The following is a 21,332-nucleotide window of genomic DNA, read 5'->3' on the forward strand; positions in this document are numbered from 1 at the left end:
ATTTAAAATAAATTTATACATATTATTTAAAAAAAATCTAGTTAACTTTAAAATATGTAAGTTTTCTTGTCATTTAGGGTTCTGTGAAGCTGATCATCAAGAGGGTTGCAAATCATTGGCGGTTTCTATTTTCAGAGTTCCACATCCCAGAGTAATTTGCTTTAATTTCACCCAATTTAACCTATACTTCACACCATCACCATTCAGCTTTAATAGCTATGTTCTATGCATAAGAAAAGCAGATAAATGTCCACAATTAGACTGTGAGTGATTACAACTAGTTAGGGCTTTATGAAGACAAAACTTAAGGGGCTGTAGCACAAAACAAAGCCACAAAAGATGTCTGAAAAAATTCTTTCTTCAGAAGTCAAGGTTTACTACAGCATTTTATTTAATGTTTTTGTACTTGATTTTGCTTATGTTGAAGATGTAGGCAGGTGCACCTTCTTCAACTGAAAATTACTCTGCTTAAAGAATATTAGGTTTGTGTTACAGGTGATTAATTTCACTTGAAATTAGCTTGCAAGGGAAAACATGCTAAACCTACTTTATTTGTTGGTTCTTTGTTAACACGTGCTACATTTAAGAAGTTGTAAAATGTTGACTCTGATGGTATTATTTTGTCTTTCTAATCATAAATATGCGTAGTAAAATGTACTACCATCAAAGTTTAGTACATTCTGTAATGTTAAATGTACCTGTACCTCAGTCAGAAATAGCAGTATCTTTTACTGTTTAAATCTTCAGAATACTGATGATAGCATGTCAAGCCAGTCTAAGTATAGATATTATTTGTAATTTAATGGTTTTTTGACACTTGTATTCTTGTTTTTTGATAGCTCAAAGAAATACTTTGCTTCTAGCTCCCCACCCAACTTACCATATTTTATTTCTTTTTGTTCTCTTCCCCATTCCCACCAGTAAGTGGCCAGATAAATATTATTGCTCTTCTATTTCAGGGCTTATAGCAGGGTGTGTACGTGTATTGTGATGTGCCGTATCAGTCTGAGATGAGCAGCTCTTTTTGATAACAGTCATTGGCTGTATGCGGGAGAGGAAGTACAAGTATCAGTTATTCTCTAGGTCTGTTTTTTGGTAGTGTTATTAAACATTCCCTTATAGCTTATTGACAAAAAATGCTGGTCATTACCCTAAATACTGATGGGAATTTCAGTTTGTGATGCAGTTCAGATTCTCATCAAATTGTAGAATATCCTTCTTAATTACGGCATAACATTTACCAATGCAGTTGCTTATCTTTTGTGAATGAATACAAGATGCCAAAATGCTGTTATGTGGAGCTTAATATTAGCTAGATATTTGGTTTCATTTAACTTTAAAGGTTAACTATAATTAGAGAAATGAAGTGACTGATATATCAAATATAAATTAATTTGAAGATATTAATTAATTTCCATAATTGCAATTAGGAGCAGAATAAGATAAGTTCAGTAGCAGTATTTTGATTTGGATTTTAGCATCTCGGTGGCAGCTTGGAGCAGCTAGAAACGATAAGGTTTAGGCTATAGGCAGCTTCTTTTTTCTGTCAACTAGTTTTATATGCTATATCATAAAACTTTCAGTCCAATCAGCAACTACATTTAAATACTGCAAATTGTGGCAGCAAAACAATAATTCTGCTGATTAGCCCCTTTCCATTTCTTGTAAGTGAACTGTTTATGCTGTTGAGTACCTTTTGAAAAAAGAAAAAGCCAAAACAGCCTTGATTAGTCAAGGAGTAATTGGATGACTTGATTTTAGCAAGAGAATGAATTGGTTGATGATAGCCTGTAACTAAGTGTAGTGGTTCTGTTCAGATGAATACATAACATACAGTCATCAGATCTTGACAGGTATAACATAAGCAATGCAAAAATTTCTGGAAGCTGAGAGGTAAATTTTGTCAAAGAATTTTGAAACTGATTCTTGAAAGAAATGGAAAGAAAAGTGCATGCCATTAGATGATGCCGTTTAAAATGTGGCATTTGTTACTGCTGTGCTGTATACATATTTATGTGCTATTACTTTTGCATGTGAAGAACAGATCTAGTCTGTGTGTCCTGGCTGCCATCAAGTCCTGACAAACACACAGTTTCTCCACTTAATTGGGGAAAAACTAGAGTCAGGTTACACATCTTCTCTAGCCCTTTGTTCTGTTTTCTGCATCTTTTTTTGTCTAGTGTCATTTGAAAGCAAAGTGCAGAACTGGCTATTGCTGCATTACGTCTTTAATGCCATTTTAAAAATAATTTTGGGCCCACCACACTTGGACCCAAACAGCCCAGATAAAGTTCTCAGCCAAAAATCCTTCCCTGAAACTGAAGAATACTTCAAGTTCGAACACACTGGTAACAGAAGAGGGAGCTGGATGTGGCAGTGATAATTTCCAAGCTCGTAATGTCTAGTAACTTCAGATTAAATCATTATTTTGAGGCTGTTAGATTGCAAAAATGAATTCTGCTCCTGTATTATGGTTTACTATTTTCCTGTCTAAATACTTGCATTGTTTTAATAGCAGTATCTGGATGCTACTAAAACATTATGGGAATTTACCACAGCAGATGTTTACTTACAGTGAGCCTGATGTTTCTAACTCTGTAATCTTTCTTCTTTTACACTAACGTGTCAGGGTTGTGTCTTTAAAGCTGGAGTGCAAATCCATGAGCATGTTATGGGAGATTATTTGAAAAAATACTTACAACTAGGATACTTAAAATATAAAAGACGTGGTTTCTGTTCAACTTCCTTTTGACAAGTTTCTGATAACATTATAGTTTACCTCTGGTGAGATACCCAAGACACCAGGGAAGTTATAATCAGATTTTTAGATAATGAAGTTACTTATTAGGGTCTCCCATTTGACCTTCCTGTATTGCTGTATGATTAGCTTAGTTGTTGACAAACAGATGCTTCCTTGGGGAGATTCTTGAGTAAGTCTATTTTATGTATGTATTTTTCTCTCCCCATGTGGTAAATTGATTCTTTTTCTCTTATACTAGTATGCCATAGTTTCCTGTAGTACAAAGAGGGCTATTTTGGAGCACAGGCAGTATCACTTTAGGAAGCAGTCAAAAGGAAGGTAATGTGGCTTGGGGTAATGTGTGAGAAATGCGGAGTCCTTCTGTTTTAAAATCAAATGCAATTATGAAGACACAGGAAGAACAATGGATTTTCATTATATTAATTGGGGAAGGTCATTGTCCATAGGTCATACTGCCTTGAAAACACAGTGGTATGGTTAGTTTTGGAGATGTTAATATTAAATTTATTTTTTAATAAATAAAATGACTAGTTAAAACAGTTTGTTAGTTGAAATTCCAAAATATCAAAACATCTTCTTTTAAAGACAAATTTTTTATCACAACTTTGAAAAAATTGATTTTTTAAATGAAGACTTTGAAAGGTAGACCACAGAGCTCAACAGTCAGTAGCCTGGCAGGTGTGAGTGTGCTGCAGAGGATAGTGTGTGAACAAGTTTCTAACCTTGGGAAAGGTCCCTCCTATTTACAGAAGGTGGACCCTCATTATGTTGATAAGAAGACAGACATGTTGTGTTTGAGGTTCACCAAATTTAAACACAACTCATCACCAGAATATGCTTTACCTCTGGCAGGTTACCATGTTTGTCCTCTCTGTTCTTCTGCAAATCCCATTCTAGTCTTTTGCTTCCCCACCTGGATGCCCTGTTAGGATAATTTTGGGGAACCTTTGCTCCATCATTTTTCTAACAAGCTCTCTCAAGCTGTAATCAGCTTGAGATCAAAACAAGACTGCCAGATGTCTGTTTCTCCTTCTCCCCATTATTTTTCTCATTGATTCTGTTGTAATCAGAGATCAGTATCAGACAAGCAAATATAAGGATTTCTTTGTCAATGTTTAGTTTTCATTTTCCCTCTTCAGTGTCTCTAAACTAACCGGTATTCTTTTTTTTTGCCTGATACCCAATATGATCTTACCTGTTCTTTCAGAAAATTGAAATTCTCATTTGTTTGCTGTGATCTTGCATCTCAAGACCTACCTCCTGTCTTTCCTGTTTCTTCCATTTCAGCAGTTTTTAGTTTCAACAAGCTGCTTTTCTACATAGTGCTAGATGTCAACTGCTTAGACGACTACTTACACAGTGTTCATGGCCTGTGTCCACCTTGTGCATCTTGTTCATTGTACAGCTATTGCACTGTCTTTAACTGGACAGTGATGTCATTCTTAGTCCCCCATTTGTTATATTTTAAAATAGAGCTTTCTGTTTTGCTGCTGTATATGCTGAAGGGAAAGTGGGATTATCATGCCATCTTGCCTAGTGAAAGAGAGTTAAAGGCCTTGCTTGACAGAGGAATTCCATGCAAAGGCAGAGAGACAAAGTAATAATAGCAATATACTGTTAACAATCTATTTCAGATAAGATTTGTAGATTAATATTATAGTTCTTATTTTCATCTTTGAAAGCTGCAAATACTATACTCATTTTCTCATCTGTCCTATTTCTTGAATCAGTTTTACGATTCCATTTTTTATATAGACTGTTTTTTTAAACCAGGGACTGGGTAAAATGTTATTCTAGTAGTTTAACTTTGCCAATTTCTCACAGTTGTACTTTTTCCAAGAGATCTCATTTCTTGCCCAGAGCCTAATTCCTAAGGTTACCACCAGTAACAGCTTGCTATGTCTGCATGCAGCTCTGCAGACCAGAATTGAATTCCCTACAGTGCTCCATGTGGTTTGTGCCCGACTTTCACTGCAAAGCAGGCTTCAGGCTGGCATAAGAGATTGCTCAAGGTACATCCCACATGGTCAGAGGATGATCTCTTTTGTTTTACATTGATGACTGAAGTAGACATTGACAAACAAGCTCAATGCCTGCTGCTTATCCAGAAGAATCTCTCATTTGTACCAAGATGTGGACATTAATGCCAGTTTGGTCTTTTGTGTATGGAAAATCTTATACCTACCACTTCCTCATGGACTGTGCCTGTCTAAATGGGAAGAGATTTAAATTGCTCTTATCGAAGTGTTCTTGATAAATTAAGAAAAAATAAAACCTGCTGTGATAAATTTAATGGATTTCCTATCTATTTAAAAGAGACATGTATGGCCTTTGGCAGCACAGCTGTTGATAGGTTTTCTTTTTTTTGAGTTAGAAAAACATATTTTTCCTCTAAGTGTAGAATTGAAAATTGAAGCTCAAAATCCATAGTTTTATTGTAATATTCAAGTAGTGTTCATTTTTTCCATGACAAGAGTCAGACAACCCAGTGAGGAGGAGAGAAGGCTGAATTATTAGCTCGAGTGGGAAATCAAAAGCTCAGTAGAGGAGCTTTTTACCCAAGCAAGCAACTGCCTGTTGCCAGACAGGGGTCTGTTCTCATCGATGTTGCATAAATGAGCTGCAGGATGGCTGCTGACACAGGTGTGACAGGAGGAGGAGACTTGAAGAAAATGCTGGCAGGACATTGAAGTGTCCATGGGTTAGAACCTTTAGTGGATTGGGAAGAGAGTGCACATGAAATGCATAGATTCAGTTTTATAGGGGTGGAAATACACTGAATTAATTGTTTTTGGATGAGTAAAGAACTGGATATTCTGCTGAAAAGGAACAGCAAATTGTGAAGAAATGAAGATAATTGCTGGAGAAGTATTTTACTGTTGTTGAAGAAAATGGAAAAGTATAAACTGTTTTTTGTTGTTGCTAATTCATCTTACACTTGCTTTTTCAGAAAAGCATCATTCTTCCTTAAGACCGAAACAAGCTGTTTACTTTACTTATTTTTGTGTTCTAAATGCAAGATCTTTGTACTCACGGAGCTTTTCTCCTGACTTTAACAGTGTGGGGATTTTTGTTGTTTTTTAAACCCTTGGACACCAAATGCAGAAAGAAGATGTAAACAACTTGAGAATATATTATTTAGATGGTAACAGATGCTTTTTTCTTTATACATAAACTTTTTCTTGATGATAGATTTTTAGCTGCATAAGTACTACTCATCTGTTGAGAAGGCTGGGCAGGTAGAGTTTGTTGATATGCATGGTGACATCTTCCTACTTCCCCCTTTCTATTCAATATTTTTCTTGTTAATTAGAACAGAGCTGTTAAACTGTTTTCTAACAGTATTTGTTCATCTAAACAACCCATGTCCTGTTCAGTCAGGTGCACAGGTAAGTATTTATGGAAGACCAGGGCTACAGTATCTCTTCCTTAATTGTCTGTCATTGGTATGGGTTAGTGTAGTGGGTTTCCATTTGACACAGCAGCCTGTTCTCCTGTCACTGCCAGCATCAGAGCTCACTGATGATCTTTGGAGACAAACAGTTAATGAGAGAGGAGGGAACTTGTGGTAACCACAGTTTTAACGGCTTTTCTTAAGTTTATGTGAAAACAATTTTGACATTTGACTGTCAACAACATTTTAAACCTGTGTTCCATGTGCTTTGATGTAAAAGCTTTGTTGCTAAAACCACTGTTTTCAGTAAGTTAAAATAAAAGATGAAGTTTAAGATGTGCATGACATCTTAAGAACCCCCACAACTTTCTGTATAAAATCTAAGGAATTGTTTGTTATCTACCCTGTTTCTTATCTTTCTCAGTACAAGAAATGGGTTATGTTTTTTTCCTGTGTAAAGAATCAGTTGATTTTAATTTTGGTAATGTTAAAATTATATTACTTCCGTGGTTAATTTCTCAGGCATATCTTTAATGTTACAGACTAGGCATGCAAATACTCTGAAAATTGATCCAGGAAGAAGTAATAAACAGATTTTAACTGTTAATATTTTTAAAATAGGTATTGATTTTTGGGGGGGCGGGATTTTTTTTGTGTGTATGTGATGCTGCTTATCTGATAATTTAAATCCTAGTTGAATTATGTTGCCAGATTGTCATCAGAAGGGCATGAAGTCAGCACACATGCTTCAGTAATATCTGGTTGTTTTAACCTTATGTTTCCAGTTGGCAATTTGAAATTATGGCTTCAACTGCACTTTAAATATGTGATAATAGCATGTGTTTCTAATAAGGGCCAGCACCATTTTGTTCAGATAGTGTGAATGGTTGTCACTCATATATGACAAATGCACCTTCATCTGCTTCTTTGATGGCCCCCTAAAAACCATACCCTCAAATCAGGCCGATGAAATTAGCTGCTGTGTAAATTGTGTGTCTGAGTGGTTCATTATCTAATCACCGTCAGAACCACAGTGATAAAGTAGATTGAAACAGGGACGAGGTCTGCCAGATGATTTCAGGCCTTTTTTTCTAAGCCCCGTTTCCCTTGGAAACACTTAAGAGTCGTTCAGAACTTCAGAATTCTTTATCTAGAACTTCTTTTCTTAACACACAAAATTGGTCAGCCAGTGAGGTCTGCCAGGGCGATTTGTAAGGTTTTCTTTCCGTGATTCTTGTAGTCATTACTAGATGTATTAAAATGTTCTCTGATGTTCAATTTCGTTACTGTGTTTGCTACTGATAGGTTGGATACTGTTAAAAACACTGTTACCTATTCTAAAGAAACTGCTCTAGCCTATTCCTATGCAGAAGAAACTCTTAAAGATGCCTTAAGTGCTCTCCTGAAATGGCAAAGTGCTATGCTTTGTGTATATATAGAGCGAGCTTTGGATTTTGGAGTTGGTACATAAATTAACATACTAAGACAGTATGATATAAAGCATTGCATGTGACACTTGTACATGGGCAGTATGACAGACCTACTGACTTTTTAATCTCCAATTCTTGTGACTTGTAATAGTGTGTTCTAAATACGTTCTTCTTGTCTTTTTAGCTTAATAAGTAATTTACGTGTTCTTTTGTTTTAGGAGCATTTGAAGATGATGATATCACTCATGTTGAAGGAAGTGTAGATCCTGTTCGTGACATTGAAATAATACATGAAGAGCTTAGACTTAAAGATGAGGAGCTGATCATGCAGAGCATAGACAAGCTTGAAAAAGTAGCTGTAAGAGGAGGAGACAAGAAATTAAAACCTGAATATGTAAGTACTTGACCTATAAAGGCAAATCTTTAAGTACTCTCAGCATTGAATTGAAATATTTGTATTGTTGGGTTTTGTTTTTGATATCCTACGTGTATAATACAAAACACTACTACTATTTTTATATGTATTTTAAAGTAATTATTATTATGAATTGAAAAATTACTGGAATGATTTGCTGAATTGGCAAAAGTGTAAGACTTCACAGATTAAGCTAATGGTAACTTCTGAAATTTAACTGTTATTTTCTTACTGGCACAGCTTTATATGAGAATTGACAATGCTTCATCAAACTTACACCAGTGCTTAGTTGTAATTCAAAGTCCATCAGACACTTCCGAATTATTCTTGCTGTTGAGTTCTGCTATGATGTTAATACTAGTATTCCTGTAGCCAGCAAGGGAATATATTTTCTTGGTATGGTTGCACTTTGTGTCTTTTAGTGCATGTTAAATAAAGACTGCTAGTTGAAATTAATTTTAGAATGTTGTTGTGGAAAGCTGCTTAAATGAGCTCAATTATCCCAGGGTAGTAGTGGTGTTTCTTTGTAAATTAGAAATGTATAATAATTATCAACTTCCAAGTATATTTTTGCAAATTGATGTTTTACTGCCACTTGACTTTTGAGTCTCCTACACTTTGGTAGTAGTCTAGTTATTAATTTTTCTTTATTTCATTAATCTTCTATAAATATTTGAGGTGGTATATAAAACACATTCTCTAATTAATTATTACAGTAGTTTATCACTGTAGAAATAGACTCTTTATGCTTAATAGTTAAGTAGTAAAAAATACTGTTTCCTCCCATGGCTTTTTTGATAGCAAGTAGTAAGAAAAACATTGTTATATTGGTACTGGTGGGTTAATTTAGCAGTATTGAAGTGCAGTGGAATTTGTTGGCCCTACCTAGTATTTGGAAATTAATAGAAAGTGAAAGTGAACATCCCTCCAAAATGTTCAACTTCATGATGCAGTGTTAAAAAGCACTTCTTTGGTAATTTCTGTTGCTGAAGAACTAGTCTTCGTTCAGCTTGAAAAGTATTTTATTCCCTGATTGGTCTGAGCCAGAAAAAAAGGCTATTGTTGGGTGATTTAAAGGCTTTCACGTAAGTCCAGAGAGAGAAAACCAGGTATGCTTCATTTCAGGTCTTATTTGACGTGTGAACCCAGCCCTGGGTATATGTGGGCAGTGATTTTTATCTTTTACAAAAGGTTTCACATGCTCAGAGGAACAGTGCAGCTTATACCTACAGTTCCAAATAGCATCCACACAGTCTTTCAGCTTTTAATTCATCTTAAAGAAAGGTGCAAGCAAAAATCCTGTCCGTAGCGAATTCAAAGCTCAACCTAAGGCTAAATTTTACATTGGTATGAGATGATGAAAATGAGTGTTGTGATGCTGTTCTGCCCCAGTCTTGAGCTCTTCTTGCTTACTTTTTTGTGTGACTGTCTTTGGAAACAGCTTTGCTCAGTTCCTTATGATGGAACCTTCTTGTCAAGCTTTTGAGTGTACCTTTCTGGATGCTCTGAGGATTTCATGTAACAATCTATGTTCTTCCTGTGCTAAGGAAGAAGTTGGCACTTTTGTAATTGCAAAGAGTCGTAACTGAAGTGTGCTTGAAATAAAATTTTTAATAGTGATCATGTAACTAATGGGTGGTAGGTACCATTATGGCTGGATGACAAAGTTGCTCTTACCCATTTTTTTAACTACAGAAAGTTGGTATGTGTTTGAAAACAGAAAATATCAGATGATTCTCAAGTTAAGGAAGACAGTAAATAAAAACCTCAAGTCTAAAAATGCAATTTAAATTAATTAAAGAAAAATCTTAAATCTGCATTATTAATGTCTTCACCCAGCTTCAGCTTCTCATCCATTTCTTTGCCTCTGCCTTCAATCTCCTTACTATTACTTCATCTATAGTTCGCCTGTCAAAATGTCTTTGTCACCTTTTGTTTGTAACTTACTCTTCTTGTCATTCATTGGGGTTTTTTAATCCTTTTTTTTTTATGAACACACCAGGTTCTTGAAGTCAGGTTGCCCTACCAGTTGTGTTCTCAGTAACAGATGTTAAACATGACCAGTCTCAGCTGACTGTCAACAACAATAGAGGTTTCAAAGGCATTAAATTACTTTGTTTAATGGGAAGGGGTGGCTGAACAGAGTGGGGGGGCACAAATTAATGCTCCCCTTGAGACAAAGGCTGCACATAGGAACTATAGTCACTAGGGAATCTCTTCAGGAAAGTACTGTGGGGCATAATGCCTGAGTCCTGCTGATCTTGAATCTTGCTTGTCTTCCATTGTGACTTGTATGCTTGAATTGTAAGGTAGACAGTAGGCCTTCGTAAAATGGACTTTTTTCATGGTAAAGGCTTGTGAAAGCTCTGCCTGGTTACTTTTCTTTTCCTGGTAAATCAATCCGTAGGTCCAGGTACACACCTTCTACAAATAGAACTGTAAGACCGTAACAGCAATTCTTGGGCATTTCCAGCCACTACTGGGTTTATTTAGATGTTCAGCCACTGGATTGTGAGGCACTCCTGTAGATTTTGCTTTACCTCTTTTCCTTTAATGTTCTGTGTTGCAGAGAAGGCCTGTGGTTGCATTCTATATATTATACTGTGGGATTGACTGTGCAGTAAGTGACTTACGGGTCTAGGAGGAAAACCGTATGGGATCGGTGAAAAAAGCAGTTAAAGATTATGCCTCCTCTCTAAAGCGGGAGCCAAACGTTAGGAGTGTATTTTGGCTGTTTGATCATTCTGCACTTCACAAATCCGTTGCATTCTGCAGGTAGCTTGTTGGCCACAGAGACAGTTCTGTGGTCAACAGTCCAGCACAATCTGTAGTGTTTCCATGTGGCTTGCAGCTACTGTTCAAGGCTTCCTCTTTCCAGGGCCAAAAAATCATTAAGAGACAGTATTGCCTGGAATTAATACTTTTTCCCAAACAGGTTGCCTTCAAAAAAAGGGAGGATGGGACAGGACTGGGAGAGAACTTCTCAGGATTTGCCTTTTGAAGTTATTTGCTGGTATAATACATAGCCATTGCTATTAGTCTGTTCTTACCATAGCAGAGGTGTGGAACAAACAGCTCTTGTCTATGCTCTGAGTGTTCCCAGTTATTTTCCCTTTCAGGAAAACTAGGAGGTTACAAGGAAAAAAACCTGGTATTCATGGATTGTTTTGGTTTTGTTTTTAAGTCACAATGTAAAAATTTTAGTCTCTCTTTTTTATTGTTTACTTTCCCCCATCCTTTTTGGAGCAATTTAAGTGAAGAGAATTTCTTAAGAATTTTACCTAGTTAAAATGTAGAAGTTATTCATCTTATTTTATAAATATGAATTGTCTGCTTTAGAGGAGTCTCTTTATCAGTAAGCCTCCACAACGGTAACTTGGTAGTCTGAAATCTCCAAAAGGTTTAAGAGGAGAAAAATAGAAAATTGACAGTGTGTATCAGTCGACAGCACTTAAATCTGAGATTTGTATTTGATTGCCCACTGCCTTGCATTGTGTTATAACTTGGTAATTATCATTTTTCCTCTGCCTAAGCCCACATTGCCTACAGTTGGTAAGTTCACCTTTGTGCAGTGACCTGGCTTTGCAGTTGAATAGTGTTAACTGTTCATCCTGTCTCTCAGAGAATTGATTTCTCAATCCCCTGTCAGCAGAAATAAAATAGCCAACTGTTGTTAAGGAACCATCAATGAAATAATTTTCAAGTTCTACTTAAAAATCAATGGCACAATATGGTCCAAGATCAGCAACGTGATGTTGACATAAGCTTAGAATAGCTTCCTTTACACATGTATTTTTGTCTGTTTTGTTTCTACTGCCTTCTTAGAAATGACTATCTGCTATTACTAAGGGTACTGGTCTTTCAGCTGTGGTATACCTTGAAATATTATTTTGGCTATAACCTTCTGAAAAGATACTCTAGAATAAAAGCACTCCTGTTATTTGCATGTATTAGAACAGTGCATATATAATTTCAGAAAGCAGAGTAATTTTGATTTTATATTTTAAATCTGTCTGCAGAGACGTGAGGTAGATATTGAGTTTAACTTTATTGTTAGCTTATTATTCATCTTTCATTTTGGATAGCAGGAGATTTCAAAGTAAAATTCAAATATGTATGAATTTATAGATCAGAATGTGCAAATTCTAAAATCAGTTTAAAAAATTTTTTTTTAATTTATGAGATTTTTCAGTCATGAAGACAGAAATCTTCAAGTTAATATCATCTGATATAGTTAAGTGAACATTATTACAGGATTCTATTCCATTACCCTTCCAGTATGATTCAATTCTAGTCCTTAGAGACTCACCCTCTGCAAAAGATATTCCTTCAGGTCTTTGTTAGTGCATGAAATCTTGAATTCCAGCACAGAACAATTCTTAGGCAGTGGTATTGTGATTCTTACATCTGACCACAAGAATACTTTGTGTAGTTGAGTTGATGCAGATTATTGATGTTAGTGATGTGAAGACAAAATCGTTAGGTCAGTGTCAATGTCTGCAGTGTTTGAGCTTCCAATTTTCAGTTGAAAGGTGGCTTTCACAGTAGGTCAGGATCACTGTTCACTGCATTTGAACTTGCAGTGTTCAGTTGAACAGGGTGCTTTCACAAGTCCTGCGAGATGTATAAATTCCACTGTTAAAGTCAGCCTTTAAAAATTAGCTTTTCAGATCAAACACATTTTGTAAGAACAAACGTAATTGCAGTTATGAAAAGAGCAGTTAGAGACTCCTTTTTAATGTAGTGGTACAGGAATCATCTAGTGCATATTCAATTTAAAAGAAAGGCATCAAGCTTTGGTTTGTTACTGTGATGGGCGACGAACTGATAATTGATACTTACACTCTACCTATGCTCATTGTATTTTTCAGCATATATGTACTATGATGAGTAAAGCAAAATCTTTCTAATTACATTTTAGGTAACTTTAATCTCCTCCATTCTCCTCCTTTACATTTAATATCTTGGTCCTGTCCTGAAAATACAGTAACTGTTTGAAAGATATTTTTTTTGTTCATCATTTGTTGTTAAAATCACCAGTATGGTATGGGAGATACTCATGTACAGCAGAGAGCTGGTAGATTCAGTTTCTTATTATTACCAATATATACTAGATGAAAATCTTTCCTTCCTGCAATATTCTGATGAATGGGATGGTGCCAAGCAGAATTCGCTGACCTCGTACTGCAAGCGCCTGCCAGAGTTCTTACGGATGGATGAACTCTTATTTCCTCTAACTGATGATGTCAGTTGGGAATTTTCACCTTTCTTTCATTCCAAGTTGAAGATAAATACAGCAATGAATTGTATAATATTTTTTCCAGTTTCTTTGGTCTCCTTTAGTGAGAGGAGAATTTGAGAAGCCTGTTTCTTCCACTGGAGATGGAAAGAAAGGAGCAGCATTACACGTACACTGTTGACATACTTTCTGCCGATGGCTTTTACAATTACTAACTTAAATCATAGGGAATCGAGAAAATATTTATATTCTTAATGCATGTAATTATGCCTAAAATCTTGAGTGGACCATTTACTGTGCTTAATGTGGTATTTAGAGGAAATTAAAGTTCATTCTGGAGAACATTTTGAATGTAGCAGGAAAATATTCATGGCAGATGTTTGTGAATTAATCAGTAGTAAAGCATGACTTAAAAGTACATAATGTGTAAATACACGTTTGGATTCTTTTGGTATTATCAGTAGACAAAGAGAAGTCAATGCTTAAATACTTTCTGTCAAGGCTGATCTTTCCTGTGTAGATTTGACAAGTGGCTTAAAGTAATTACTTATCCAAGCCACTTATGTACATTGTATGTACATACGCCAAAATAACTCTATGTATGCATAGTTGTATTTTCATTTGGCTTAATTCACATTTACAACAAATGCATTCACATTTGTTTATTTGGAAATAAGTGGAAGTAAGAATATATAATAAGTGCAGTAAGAAAAGTTTAGTGAAACTGTACGGAAGATATTTCATTTTACTTATCAGTGTGATTTCCCTATTCTGAATTCCTGAACTGCTAGAAATAATCACTTGTAGATTGTTTTCTGTATTCTTGCCTGTTTTTTTCTTTGAGAAGCGACAAGTGACTGTGTCATTTTATGTATAAAGCCATAGAGCCCACAAGGATGACCCACGCAGGAGAATTTGGGGATTATTGACATAAATTACATGGCCTGGAAAGCCTGTAGGATGTTTTGGTTGAAAGTACTTGTTGTGGTTTCATAAATATTATTGATATCTAGCTCTAAGTAATCTTTTATCATGTACCACTTGTACAGGCTCTGTTAAAAGGTATTAAATAGAAGAAAGGATAATACACTTGTCCTAAATCCATTACTTCTCCCATTGTATTTTTATTAAAGTCAGTGAGCAAGGGAATTGTAAGAGATTAGACATTGTTTTGTACCACAGAGGAGCTCATTGTCACTCCAGCTGATGCAGTACCTGGCTTGTTCTCTTTCCTGTGCCCAGCTGCTACAGCTTATTTAAGCGCTTAACACCATGGAAAAACATGAACCAGCCTTTTCTTTAAACTGCAAAATTTGTCTTAATTGTCCTTTAAAATACTGTTGTTTCTAAACAGTATTTTTAAAAGAAATTCTTACTTTGTCACTTCAACCTCACACTTTTAAATCACCAGAAAACCTCCAGGAAAAGTAGAGAGCCTAGTCTATACTCAATAGAACTGAAGAGATTTCCAAGGAAAACTGTGAATGGGGGGTCTGTGGGCACAGTGCACACTGTACACCTTGTACTAACAAGGAAAATTGTGTGTACTCAATAAATTGCTCTTGGTGCAGCACAGTTAAACTAGCTGTGAGTACCTCAAATAGCATTGTTCTCTATCTGTATCTGAAAAACCACTGTATGAATTTTGAAGGCCAGATGGAATACTGATTATTATCTGGTTTGATCTCTTGCATATCCCAGTTTAATTCTTACAGTCATGGTGAAAATAGAATGTATCTCTTAGGAGAAAAATTAACCTCTATTTAAATATTTTTGGGCTAGAGATAAATTACTTCAACTTACATAAGCTATGCCAGTGATTAATTATCTTTACTGTTTAGAAATAAGACAACTTTAGCCTGTATTTGTCAAGCTTCAGCATGCTAGTGTGAAAAACCTGTACTATGTGAGTTTTTTGTTAATTATATATATATATATAATGCAATAAGTATAAAAACATAGAATTTAAGAACACCAAGTCTTCAAGTAGTAGCACTTTTTCAAAACCTCTTATTTTTCTCCTCCAGTTTGTCAATATTTCAGGAGAGATAAGTGTGGAATTATTCACACTGGACATTAGCCTGTTTTTATACTCAAAGATTCTATTAGTCTTTTAGTTACAATACAGTTCACTTGCTTGTGACCTTCCAGGCTTCTCAGTCACTCTACCAAGAGAGAAGTCATCTACCTGGTAAATAATGTATCCACCCTCCCTTGTCCCCCACCCAGCAAGTGTATGAACTTCAATGTACTGTACTGAAAAGCATTGTTTGCTTTCACTAAATCTGTGTTGCAGTTCTGGTCACTACACAGAATTCACATTGTTAGTAATTTCCTATTCTCAGAATCTGTGTGTCATTAACATGATCTTTTTTGCCCGTTGAAAGATGATTATTGGAGAAATGCAAAGTTTGTTCAGAGCCACACTGGAAACACAGTCGTTGGATTTTCTATTTACAGTTACATTCTGAGACCTACTGGTTAGGTGGTGAGGTGGGGTTGACTCCATGTAGTGTATGCAGTGATTTACTAATAAAATACCTTACACCACTGTAGCAGGTTCCTTAGGGAAGTCAGCATATGTTAGTTATTCACCATCACCTTTAATATTGATACACTATGCTGTTGAACTTTTGTGTGAAATGAAGAGCTAACCAAGAGCTACAGGTAATGTTTTAGGTACGCCTTATAGCTTTTCCAAGCAACAGAGCAGTAGAAATAATACATTTTTAGGCCATTGAAACACTTTAATAAAAAGTATTTAACTGCTTTTGAAGCTTTTACTGGGGATGGTAAGTTATTACATCTTGGAAGTTTTGAAGGAAATGAATAAATGCACTGAGAAACAATCCATACTTCCCTTGATGGGGGAAAAAGCCTACTGTACTCACAGTTACTCTTTGTAGTAGTGGAGACTTTTGCACTGCCTGCAGGATCACAGAGAATTCACTTGCACTTTGAAGTGTGAAGTGATAATCCTCACAACTGCTTACTTCTTTATTAAATTTGCGGAAGTTAATTACATGCCCTGCTAATTTACAACAAAAAAATCACAATTCTCTGATGCCAAGTAGGCAAGTGAGTTTTCCAAGCTTCAGTTTAGTCCCTCATGCTGTAAGAAGAATTTGGCATTGGCACACATTATTACTATCATTCATCCAGAAAGTTTATTAATGTATGCACATTTTTCAACACAGTAGTGTCTCATGAGCATGTCTTGGTAAATCTGCTATATGCAATTTACATGTATTTCATTATTTTATACTACTGGACTTACTGTTAAAGTCCTGCTTAGCATTTGTGGGCTGACTACTTGTGGCCTTTAGAAAATGAGAGCAGGACATAAATTAAAATCACTGTATTGCATATGGCTAAATATACTAAGTAAGCACATGTGCTAAATATCTTACCGTGAATATAGTCAGAAATCAACTGATTTTTAAAACAATTATATTTGACATTCATGAAATTTGCTGTATTCCATATGCCTTGACAACTGTAAGTAAATTGGATTTCAGAGGTTTTTTTGGCAGCCTTTTGAATGGTGCTTGTTAAAATGTTGGTAGCTGAAAAACAACAAGAGTACCCCTCTCATCAGACAAGGCAAAGTGGATCATTCTGCTGGTGACAGATTGACCTCAAAGTGTGCAACTGGGGAGGCCAGATCTAATGAAACAAAGTGGATCATTGCTCTGTATTGTGTTATTAAGCGTCTTGAAGTTAACTAGAGTAGTGATTAAATGTGTTTAAATGACTGTTACAGTGATAGTGAAGATAAAAAGGTTAGTTCGTAGTTTTTCACCAGTCCTAGACAGAAGCAAATAGTAAAACTAAAAATGGTGCTACATGAGATATAATCTGAAAATGTGCTTTTTGCATGTTTGTTCAGAGTATTGGGGCAACTGAGTGAAAAAGAAATATGTGGAAATATTTGCCTTTCTTCATATTGTCAGGGGAATCTGACAGGGAAATCTGAGTTCATCTGTCCCATTTCTAGGTTTCTGGACTGTATGCCTTATATTCTGCATAGTGTGACTGCTGCCCAGATAGTCCATCAGAGAAATCTTTCTCTCACTGCTTTGCCAGCTTCATACATAAATGCTGTACTTGCTTACAAGTTTCCATCCTTTTATCTAAAGGTTTTCTAATACTTTGCCATCTTCTCTGTAAAACCAAAAGAGAACTGGCAAGTATACAGCTGTCGGTTCCCCCCAGCATATGCAGTTGTTGGTCTGCCTTCCCTGTGGAAATTGTCCGTACAATTACTCTTTAGAACAACAGTTGCAAACAGCATCAAGTCAGGTACCTAAATGAGAACTTAGAAAAACTAAGTCAGTGCCAAAATGGGTTTAGATGTGTCACTGTAGTTAGCAGGTGAATGTGGAAGAGAGGTTTTGATTGGCAGCTCTGTGCTTAGATAGGCTTTAGAAGGGCCAAACTTTATTTGCTGTGTTGATGCTTGAAATTTTCTGGAAGTTCTGTGTTATATAGCTCCCCTTACAGTGTGATTAGAAAACACTTAATTTCTGCTTAAGCCCGAAAGTTTGGCTTTGATAACTTGTGCGATAGTGTGTTTTTTTCTGTCAGTTTTTTTATCAACTCCAATTTATATGTAGTAATGCATTGCTATTGGGAGGAGACTGTAATGCTGAAAGCCACCTGGTAGGTGCCTACAGAATTAGTTTAAAATCCAAAATAGTGTGTAACCAGAATTCCTTCACTGCTGAACAGGAATCTTGGGGGTTGTGTTGATTTTTATATATGTCTGTTTAAAGAGAAGCTGAAGATAAAGATCTTAAATGAAAAGTACTTACTGATAGAATTGCTTCCCTTATCTTGTTTATAGTGATTAATTAAAAAATAAAAAGCACATAGGGTTAAAGATAAGATGGTACCACTGTTTTCTTCTTTATGTGTAATCTTGTTGCATGTCTCTACATAAGCTGTTCTGGCCACTCATCATAGTAACCAGCTGGGCCATTTCACCTGCTGGAGCCATTAAAGAGGACTCTCTCCCCCTAGATTAATCCCCTCCGACATTAGTTTTTTGCTCTGACAACTGGAGCAGGCATTCAGAATTTGCAGGTGGCCAGTGTGACGCACATAATTGCCTACAATTTTAGGCAATGAATAAAAATGGTCTACATTACTTGTCAAAGGTTGTATATGCAGTGCCAAGTGAGATCTATGGGAAGCCTTTTAGGGTTTAAAGAACAGTTAATAGCAAAGCTGCACAGTGCTTTTTTAATCATAATGCATTTGTAATATAGCACTTTGATCTTCTCCTTGTAGGAAATGGTGTTATATTAGCCACTTTTAAACATTTATGAGTGAAATTCAGTTATAGGAGAGTAAAAGTGATTATTCTTAGGCAGAACATGTTAGATTTCATTAAAAGTTTTAGCTTGCCCCTTCCTTGTTAAAATCTGTGGGGAGTCCTGTTCCTGGAGGGTTTCAAATCAGGATCTGAAGATTTAGAAGAGCTTTTTCTTTTTCTTTTTTTTTTTCCCTCCACTAAAGCTACTGCAAGACTAGAAAAGACGGTAGTAAATACTGATGTTATTTGTGGTTGTTTATAAATGTACTTCAACCACACAGCATTAAGTGCAAAAAATGTTGTGTGCTCAACAGTTTAGGGAATGTTTCCTTGTATTTTAAAGATCTTAATGCTCAGTTGCGTCAATTACAACTTTAAAAAATGCATTATTTAAAGCATGATCATAAATTATCTACAACAAAAAATAGGCGACTCTAAAATGTACTACTCCTAGAAGAGCCAAGTTTGACCTTTCAGACCCAAGAGCCTTTTATTAACACCTGCCTGTAAGGAGAACCGTGCCACACGCAGCTTTCGGATTCACGACCACAAAACTGATGAGGAAAGGCTTGAAGGGTTCAGTTTGTGTCACTTGCTGTTTGCCGTTTCCATTTCACAGATGATTAATCTTTCTGTGAAGAAAGGCCAGAGAAACAAAGCACATTGGGCTCTTCCTGCAGTTACTCCTTCTGAATGCACACTAGCTTGCTAACTAAAAGGCCTTTAGATTTCCTGCCGAGAGAGATGTTCTGAAAGTGAATGCAGCTGGTTGGAGGTCACCAGTGCAAGGCTCTTGCCATTGTGTAATGGAGGCTTTGGCAGGTTTCATTTTGGGGGGGGAGGGAGAAGGTGTTGGCGAAAAATTAATGTGGAATAAAAAGGGCTTTGGCCATTTGAATTAATTTCTTGAGGGTGGATCATCAATAATAGGCTCCATTTCTTTTGCTCACAATTTGAAGAAAAAAAAAAGATATTTGTTGTGTTTTGTCCCACCCATTCCCTTTTCTTAATGGCATGTTTATATTGTACGTGGTCTCTCCCGCTGGATGCTGAAATGTCGCGTCTTACTGAGTTTGAAAAGCAATCTAAAATGTACTGATTTTTACATATATTGTATGAGCTCTGCTTATTTTCTTGGTGGCAAGAGATGATACTTGCGTATTGTGAATTTATCTTCCTAATTGTGGGATTTCTATGGTTTTAATAATCCATATTGCTCTTTAGTGACTTTTATAGCAGCAATTTCTGTTTTTCTGGGAGAGTAAAAACTTGTTTCTAAAAGGTATTATCTAATTTTTAATTTGTGTGTATGTTTTGAATTTTAATGTATACATGCCTTGTTTAGGGGAGAGAATAGTCTGATATCCAGCTGAGTTTTTGACTTTTTTTTTCTTGATCTTGTGTAGGACGTAATGTGCAAAATCAGGACGTGGGTAATAGATGAAAAGAAAGCTGTCCGCTTCTATCATGATTGGAATGACAAAGAGGTAGGTTATAAATATTATCCCATGAACCGACTTCTAATTTTACTACCTGTTACTGCCTTTTTTAAAGGTGGTTGTTTGGGTTTTTTTTAGATTTTATAGTGTATACAATGTTAAATTTATCAGCTGATTCTCTGTTTATCTGTGATTTATATATTATACTTGAATCCTGTAGCCTTCTCAGACATACCATGAGGAGAATTATCATAAAATTAATTCAAGTTGGTATAACCTCCTTCTAAAATTCTCCTCCTATATTTTCACTTCCAGATTGATGTTTTGAACAAACATTTGTTTTTTACTTCAAAACCGATGATCTACTTGGTTAATCTCTCTGAAAAAGACTACATTAGAAAGAAAAACAAGTGGTGAGTGTGTGCAGGTTAAATGTCTAAATTTGTTTCTGTTTCACATTTTTCAATGGTCAGTAATTCCTTGCGCATTTAGATCACCAAGGATATTAATTAAAATAACAATATAAACTAATCTTGCGCTTCTGTTACTTGTTATGCTCCCACTGATGTGCTGCTTGAGTACAATGCATATGGTGAAACCCTGACTGCAGAAAGGAATATGCTTTCCTTCCTTCTGTTTTTACATGAATCCATTAACTATGAAGAAAATAGATTTAGTTTGGAAGTACTGATTTAAATAAACATGTGGCTTTATCATGTTATATAATGCTGATTGTCTGTGTGAGCAACATATTTTTTCATTCCAAAGGAATGAACTGAATGCCAGAAGACTAAAGCTATGTGAGTTGCACAGAAATGTTTCAAACTGTGGCAACCTTTTCACAGTATCTTCATTTTGCAGTTGGATGGCTGGCTTTCTTGCCACTGCTTGAACATTGCTTATGGTTTACGGGCCTCTTTTGATGGGCTTTAATGCCATGAACAGCTCAGGTTTTAGTCAAGTATTCCTGACATCAATATTATGACTCAAGGATATGATGGTTACAAAATCAGTCTATCAGACATTCAGTGAACTGGATGAAGATCCAGTCCTAACATGGTAGACATATGGTGGGAATCCGCTGTTGAGAAGTACAGCATTTAGCATGTTGTTGGAAGCTCTAGATAGGATAAATATTTGATTTGTGGAGGAGGGAACAGATTATGTAGTTAGTATACGATTAAAAAAAATCTACAGCAATGTATTTAGTTTAAAAAAACACAACCAAACAGCAAATATTTTTTTAAAATTCAGAATTTTAGACACTGTACTTGTGAGATACTTTGAAGATGTATAAATGTATGTTTGTGAACAGATATATGCATGTAACTCATCCA

General features: G+C 35.8%; 1 protein-coding gene across 2 annotated transcripts in view; it reads left to right on the forward strand.

The window, feature by feature from the left end:
- OLA1 (Obg like ATPase 1) overlaps positions 1-21,332 on the forward strand; it is a 119,133-nt gene that overhangs the window by 59,757 nt on the left and 38,044 nt on the right. For both annotated transcript variants that reach the window (XM_018071884.2, XM_018071883.2), the window contains exons 5-7: positions 7,804-7,979; positions 19,963-20,043; positions 20,311-20,408. In XM_018071884.2, coding sequence (XP_017927373.1) covers positions 7,804-7,979; positions 19,963-20,043; positions 20,311-20,408 — 355 coding nt within the window. The remainder of the gene's footprint in view (positions 1-7,803; positions 7,980-19,962; positions 20,044-20,310; positions 20,409-21,332) is intronic.

This window comes from Manacus vitellinus, unplaced genomic scaffold (genome assembly GCF_001715985.3).
Source record: "Manacus vitellinus isolate BGI_N305 unplaced genomic scaffold, ASM171598v3 scaffold_20_pilon, whole genome shotgun sequence".
Lineage (NCBI taxonomy): Eukaryota > Metazoa > Chordata > Aves > Passeriformes > Pipridae > Manacus > Manacus vitellinus.